Source organism: Lonchura striata, chromosome 1, assembly GCF_046129695.1.
Source record: "Lonchura striata isolate bLonStr1 chromosome 1, bLonStr1.mat, whole genome shotgun sequence".
NCBI lineage: Eukaryota > Metazoa > Chordata > Aves > Passeriformes > Estrildidae > Lonchura > Lonchura striata.
Window position 1 is genome coordinate 71,807,930 of NC_134603.1, and position 8,057 is coordinate 71,815,986.

General features: G+C 37.3%; 1 protein-coding gene across 3 annotated transcripts in view; it reads left to right on the forward strand.

Moving 5' to 3' along the window:
• Positions 1–5,061, forward strand: part of MARCHF6 (membrane associated ring-CH-type finger 6) — a 44,677-nt gene extending 39,616 nt beyond the window's left edge. For all 3 annotated transcript variants that reach the window (XM_021538422.3, XM_021538424.3, XM_021538423.3), the window contains exons 25-26: positions 844–979; positions 2,028–5,061. In XM_021538422.3, coding sequence (XP_021394097.2) covers positions 844–979; positions 2,028–2,118 — 227 coding nt within the window. In that variant the 3' untranslated portion in view covers positions 2,119–5,061. The remainder of the gene's footprint in view (positions 1–843; positions 980–2,027) is intronic.
• The last annotated feature ends 2,996 nt before the right edge of the window (positions 5,062–8,057 follow it).

The following is an 8,057-nucleotide window of genomic DNA, read 5'->3' on the forward strand; positions in this document are numbered from 1 at the left end:
ATACCCAACTCAAACCCTTCCCTAACACAACCTGGGGCTGCTCCTTGGGTCCTATCAGTGGTCACCACAGTGAAGAAATCTGTCTGCCCCTCCTTACCCAAGAGGAGGGGCAGACACTGATTTCTTCTCTGTGCATTTTAGGTATCTAGCTAGTTTGGGAAAGGAATAATTAATTCATTTCTTCTTTGGACAATCAGCCTTTGATTTTAGTCCTTCTAGGAGCTATACTGAGCTGAGGCCATCTTTTTCTGACTAGTCAAATTTTAAATGAAGCTTAGAACAAGTGAAGATCTTGGGTTTGTTTTGAGGTTTTAATAGTATTAAAATGTAAGTTATAAATATATAGGTTTTTTTCAGGCTTTCCTAGCTCCTCATAGTTGAGGTAAATAATTTGATTAGAACCAGGGTAGGTAAGCTTTTTCATCAAGACTTGTATTGTACTAGCTAGTTTTAATGTTAACAACATGTTCAAGAAGTCCCATTTTATTCTTCAGTCTCTCTTGAATACCGACTTTCATTGGGTTGACTTTTCTCATACAAGAAGGAAGTCAGTAAGCAGATAAACAGATGTTAATAGGCAAAAAGACCTGATAAGCTTTTTTTTTTTCTACTGTGGATTTTCACTCTTTTAATGGAAAACTTTCAATTTGTAGTGCATCAGGTTAAAAAGAACAGCAGCTGTCATGTTGGATCTTTGATGTAAATGGTTGTGTCATTTATTTCACAGCCCTACTACTGAAGTTACAGTATAACAAAAAGTATGGAAGCAAGTAGAGAGAAGCAGAAATACATGAGTTAGCTCAGCAATACTAGAATGTCTAAGGATTGTGTCTTGTTTTGTAGGAGTTACTGCTGAAATGCAAAACCTCGTTCAGCGACGCATTTATCCTTTTCTGCTTATGGTGGTGGTTTTGATGGGAATTCTGTCTTTCCAAGTCCGCCAGTTCAAGCGCCTTTATGAACATATTAAAAATGACAAGTGAGTATATAGTGGGTTTTTTTTAATTTTCCCCTTTACGTATATATCTATATATGCGAATACTTCAGGTTGAATTCAGGTGTTGTAGATACTTAGGACTAAAAGGGTTTTTAAGAAATTTTCTAGACAAATGACTCTTTACGACAGACAAACTGTTCTTGGCAGATGTTTTATGTGTGGTTCAAGTAGATAAACACAGGAATAGACTGTCTTTATAAAGGGAAGACACTCCCCCATGTCTAACATGAGTGTGTTTTCCCACAAATGAAGCTGACTCTTAATCTCATCTGTAGCCTTGAATCACAAATGAATGTCATGAATTACAACATACCTGGAAATTAAAATCATGGCTCAAGCTGCTGCTTATAAAATTTCTTCAACCTTTTCTGCATAAATGTTTTTCTTACTCTTTCTACTCATTAGTCCAGCTAACCTGTTCAGGTGTTTTGATAGTTTGTCCTTACCAAATTTTGTGTGGTTTTCAGATATTTTTAGTAATTATTACTCTCTATTACTCAGATGCCTGATAAAAATAATACATTTCCTATTATTTTCTGGTTATCTTGCTTAGTTGAACCTTTTTTTGTTATTACATTTTTAGTGTTACCCCAATTACCTTTTTATGGGTTATTAAGAAGATTAGCAACTAATTCATAGGTGTCTAGGGCTCTTGTATACACAGAATTAGCATGTAAATAGGAAGCATGAAAAGTAATTTAGGTGGCAAAAAGTGTGTAACCATGATATAGAGGAAGAAAGGAATAATGTGAAAGGTATGAAAACTGCTAAGCTGCTGAGAAGGTTAAATTCAATTTCAATATCACACTAAAGGAATCTTGTAGCCCTTAAGCTTTCCATGGAGTAGCATCAGGAAATTTTCTTTCCCTTTAAGAAAGATTAGGGAGCAGCTAAAGTTCTTCCTTTACAATTTATAGAATAACTTTTTATTGAAATGAAAAAACTACTTTGGCAGCAAAGGAGATAGAGTGGATTTGTGTTACAAAATAGTATTACCTTGTGTTAATTTCTGTTTTTACTTTGATCCCAGGTACCTTGTTGGACAGCGACTTGTGAATTACGAACGGAAGTCTGGTAAACCAGGCACATCAACAACTCCACCTCAGTCTTCACAAGAATAGATGGTCATATTAAACATCTTGACCTTCCCTTTGCCTTTACATGTCCTTTTTTCATAGACTCTTCTCATCTTTGGATATCTCTCCCAATCATACTCTCAGCAGTATTTTGGCTTCTGTTGGTAGCATCCAGATAGCAGTTAAGGCTCTGTTTCTTATCTGCATTTTCTGATGTTGTAAATGCTGTCTGAGGTCTGTATATGTGTATATAGAAGTGTCCTGACACCCTAAAACCTTGGATTAAAAAAGAATGTGCATTGTACATCTTTAAAAAGTATATTAATTTATTAAATCTAGTTGTCACTTTATTTTGGACTGCTGTTCTGTTGACAATGTGCCACAAAGCAATAGTGCAAAGAGGCAAGATGTTTTTATAAAATTTGGAGCTTATTTTACGGTGTTCATAACAGTTCTTATTGTAGTAATACAGTATGATTTTTCATGAGTGGAAAGACCACGTAGAGAATATCAAAAGTAAATAACTGTCTTACAGTCAGCAATGAAGTTGCTGTGTTGAGAAGATAATGAACTATGTATCTTGCTGTTCAGTCTTTTTTATTATTTTGTATAACACCAAAGCTGTTGTACATTTTTCTATTGCCTGATTGTTTTTCATGTGTCAGTTTGTAATACTGTACAGTTGCTGTTGAATCAAGAAAATATTTCCTCTTCTGAGAATTCAGATGTACTTGTTGAGGCTCAGCTGGATTTTTGTATTTGGTTGAAGGGGTAGGTGGCTGTTTGCTTTGGGATCAGTATTCCATGAATTGAAACAGTAAGTAAAAATTTATTAAGGCTAGGTGATGGAAGTATTTAAAGGTACCAAGAAAAATGAAAGAGGTTCACAACGTAAATTGTAGCCAATTTCTCATCAATATTAGAATTTTTCAGGATGTCAAGAAGAGGGATGAACCTTAACTAACGTGCTTGCAGAGCACAAAGTGTAATGTAAGCAACATCCTGACCTGATCCTTAGTTAAATGGCATGAAATTTTTCTGTAGGTTACCAAAGTTGAAATTTGTAGTATGAATTTTATATTGCACAATTACTTTTAAAAAAACCAAACCCAACCAAAAAAAATTCTCTCAGAATTGGTCACTGTAAATTTTTACAGGAATAATACTGAGGAAGGGAATTATTATGTACCATTTATGGCCTGAGGGGCAGGGAAATACATATGCTATTAAACAGGCAACGAGAAGTTAGCAGATTTCTTTGCAAGAGCACAGTCAAACAAGAGCCACCAAATCAAGTCTGTGTTATTTCTATATGTAGATAGAGTTCTTTTGCAGTAGTATTTGGGAGTGGGGGTTATGTAGATAAAGAAAACACATAACAGTATCACAAAGCTTTAAGTAGCATCAAATCACATGCTTAGATTGCAGTATCTTTCCTGGACCAATGTGGAAAATGTGAATATCCATTTCAGTAGTGAGAAAATGAATGGAATATTTAACTTGCTATTCAGTACACTCTCCTTCAGTATTCTGTACTTTACCATGTGTGTATATAATTAATACTTGAAAATCTGGCAGGTGCTTTTAAAGTGTCATCTCCTTTTATTGATGTTGCATCTCTGATCTGACATGGTATGAGCTAATGTCTTTCAGGCTGTGATAGTGGTAGTTCGTTCTTTTGGTATCTGGACTCATGTTCTAAGGCAGCGAGCACAAGCCAAATGCATCTGAATCTAGTGGCAGGAGGATTGGGCTGTCACTCTCAGATCCATACTATTTTACAGACTGTTGTCCTGTTGGTTTTGGACCACAAATATTACCCTTTGGAGTGATTTATTAGAAAATTTCCAGTAAAATGAAATCATAGAAAAATAGCCAAAATATTTTTTTCATTTACTGTTGCTGATTTAATGCTGATCTGAGTATATATTTGCCCCATATATTTTTGATGTGCATAAATATTGCATTTGATTATTTACAGTGGTGGACATTGTGGGACATATATATTTTCACAATAATAAATTCACTGGTAACATACATTCTTACTTAGGCCAAGATTCTGTTTTTGACATATCTTTCACAAACAGTTCCAAAATGGTCTTGCCACTCAAATGTTGCAAGCACCACTGTGCATCATGCAGAATTTACAGTAGTGTGGTGCTTGCAACTGTGTTTTTATCCAGACAAACTGGTGTTAATATTAAAATTTATTAAGAAAAAGCCTTTGTGCTGTTTCTCACTACTGGTATTTTACAAGTCAGGAAAGAAAATAGCAAATCAGGCCAGTCATGCAATGTGAACTGCAGCTATTTTGATGTTGCTTACAGTATTTTTATTTGCCTTTTTTTTTTTTTAATGGAAAACTGGTTTCAAATCCAGCTGTTGTGCTGGCATTTGCACTGCTTTACAGATCCCAGGTGAAGTTTGTTTCCAGAACTGTCCAATGTGAACTTTCCAGAAATCTCATCTCTTCATTTTTACACATTTTTGAATTAATATGGAGGTTGTAGAGAACAGGAATTAAATAGCAGTACTTTATAAATTGTTTTACATTTCAGTGGTTTGCCTTATTGTGTGCCGTGTACTCCCTTGGCATAGAAACTTGATAAGTAAGCTTTTAAGTTAAGTGGCTCTTTCTGAGACAGCTGATGAGTGCTGTACCAGTGGCTTCCATCTGTGCTGGAGTAATGCAGAGTGGTTTGTGCTCCTGTTACTTTTCAAGTGGGAAAGTGTGTGTGTGTGTGCGGTCACAGTGTGTGTTGACCTTGGTCTTGACTGGAGGGGTTGGAGATGTGTATGGCTCAGTTGTATCCCCTTTGTGAACTGAGAATCTGATGCTGTTGTTAGTTCCACAGGCCTTCATCCAAGAAGTGTCAGATGGCTCTGTAGCTATCTTGTGCATATTGAATAAAGTTAATTGCAGCTAGCTTTAACTTTAACATTTTTACACAGGTTATTTTATATTGATTAAAAATAGTTAAAACTCTGCATCTTTTCTGTCTGCCCCTTCTCTATTCAATGAAGCTAAAGTTACTTGATTTTGTTTCTGAGGGCCCTTCGGTACCTGTAACTGCTTTGTGTCAGTGACTTCCTGAGTAAGACGCCAGCTCCAACCTTTTACAGTGCTCACATCACTTTTCAGCTCAGTGTATTAATTCTTTCCTTGCCTTCCCCTATGCTTGCGTAAAGGTCTTCATAAAAGACCTTCACGGCAGCTGCACTGTTCTTCAAAGTATTCTGTAAAAAGCTTCGCAAAGGCCTGTACCTCACAAAGCACAAATGACTTGGGTTTCATTGCCTGTCATGCTGATCAGTATCATTTTGTTTCCTTGGACGACACTGTCCATTTTTTTACATCCAGATTGAAAAGGTTTTGTAGTAGGATCAGTGTTCTTGTTCTGCCTGCCTTGGGAATAATGGCCATGGTACAGCTTGGGCAATGAGTGAGGTCCTTGGCAGAAATGATGATACAAACAATAAAAACGTTAAACAAGGAATTGAATCTTGGTAGTGTGATGAAGTTGAGGGTGCAAAACAAAATAAGCTGTTTTCTGAAACAGATGAGGAAAAAACTTCTACAAAGCATAATGGTGAGTCAGAGCTTTCTTACCGTGGTATTTCAGTTCTTAATTAGTAGCTGGAACTAAAGAACAGCATAGTTAACAGCCATTTTTTTTTAATTGTGCATCTGGTTTTAACGTCTTCATTAAGAAGTAACCATAAATTGAGAAATTATATGCAGAAATTAAAGTTACTCAATAATGGAGAACTTTAAAATATTGTATTTCCAGAGGTCAAATAAATTTCAAAATAAACTGAATGTTTTGAGTTCAGTATAAAACCGAGAGTGGAGCAATGGCAAAATTATTTCACAGCTCTGCATATCAGTTTTTCTGCTTATCTGCATATCTGCTATTATCTCTTGCCTGTTGAGTACTGGCCAACACCAAAGCTGGAGGCTTTTTCCCCTGTACAAGGTGAAGTCAAACATCTGGAGGTGTCTACATCAGATGTGGGAGGAGGGAGTGGTATTTAACATTACTTGCCTTTCAAGGGCTTTTTCAAGTGTTCCTGGAAAAGGACATTAGTTTTACTTAGAATTCCTTGTTGCTTATAAAACCAGAGAACACTGCAAAGCTTTTATTTATATTGGACAGAGTTTCTGTATTAGAACCTATAGTGCAGAGTTGCACTGGTGTGCCATGTTCAGCAGATACAAATTGGTAAGAGTTAGGTAAGAAATGCGATGAATCTGAAAATACTGCTGTATTAGAATGGAGAGTCCATGGGATATTCTGACTAGTTGTTAGCAGGAGTCATGGAAGTTGGAAGCAGCAGACATTCTAAGGTAAGCTGCTTTGTAGCAGCATTTCTGGCCGTGCTGCTATAAAGCAACAATTACATCTGTGTATATACTTTTAAATGTTCTTTATATACAAGACTCGGTGTTAAACAGTGGGAGGAAATACTTCTAGGAAGCAGCATAGATTCATATAAAGACAGTGTTTACAAGAGCATATAGTCACAGGACAAGGGGGGAGTGACTTCAAACTGAAAGGGAGTTTAATCAGATGTTAGGAGGACATTATTTACTGTGAGGGTGATGAAACACTGGAATAATTTGCCCAGAAAAGATGTGGATGCCCCACCACTGGAAATGTTTAAGACCAGGTTGGACGGAGCTCTGAGTAGCCTGGTCTAGTGAAGTGCTTGTGCCTGTGGTAGGAGGGTTGGAACTAGGTGATCTCTAAGGTCCAATCCAGGCCATTCTATGATTCTATGAAAATACGTTTCATTAAATACAGAAAAAAAAAATTCTACCTACATGCTGCTGTTTCCCATAATACAGTGTGGCAGCTTTATGCATGACTTCACTGCACTGGACCAAATTGCTGGAAGAATTAAGAGTATGACATCTACTTCTGGAGCATTTTAGGGATAGTGTTGAGTGTGTGCAAGGACCACAGATGAGAGATAATATGCAACTTGCTGTTTAGCTGTTACCACTAGACACATTTAAAAAACTGCACTGTGAAATCAATTTAATTGAATTCTATTCCATAAGCTCCTGCAGGATAATGTTTGCATCATGTTTTTTTTGCTACAGTGTTTTTAAATCAGTAGATGCTTTAAAACAACTAAAGGATAGAAATGTATGTCATTATATGCCAGAAGTTTGCGGTTTTCATTAGTTACAGGAATCTACAAAGTATTTTGAGGCCAAATAATTAGCCTGTAGCTTATGCTAATATTCCTGTTTTATGAAAGATTAAACAGTTGTTAAAATGTGTGCTTATTGCTTTCCAGAGCTCACCATTTTATCTTTGTCCTGCATGGCCTTGCATGTTCATCAGCAGGGACATAATGTGGATTAAAAAAGCCTGGCTTCAAATAAGATTGCTTGGCCTGTTTTGAAAATGCAGCACCCAAGTTCTTTGGAGCAATGGCTTGTGAAGGTTTTCTGAAGTGAATAATCCTATTACCAAGTTGATTTGAGTGCTCAGGCTGTGTACAATCCATGTTAGCAGGTACAGAAGGGGTATTGCTTTGTAACCAAGAGATCTGCTGGTGTCTTTATAGAGGATGCCAATCAGGTTACCTCTGGTGCTGTTTATATCTGCAGTGGAAAGAAGTTCCTCACATTCTGGAGCAGTGGGATAGCCCACACTGCCTTGTGGTGTCAATTTGGACCAGCAGATGCTGAGAAGCAGCCAGCACTGGCTGTGCTGCTCTCCATGGTGGCAGTCTCTCAGTGGTGCTGCTATCCTAAATGTCCCGGACTGTGGAGCCTGACCAGCAGAGGCTGAGCTGTCCTTGGAAGCAGCAGCTGCTGCGAGCAAAGGGAATTTCTGGGGATACCCTATCTCGTTTCCAACTCACTCGGCATTTCTCCACATTTCATCCAAGCCAGGAAAGGAGGTGCAAGGATGCCAAAGGCAAGATGGACGTGTCTCCCTAACACTGCTGACCCAGAAGAACATCCT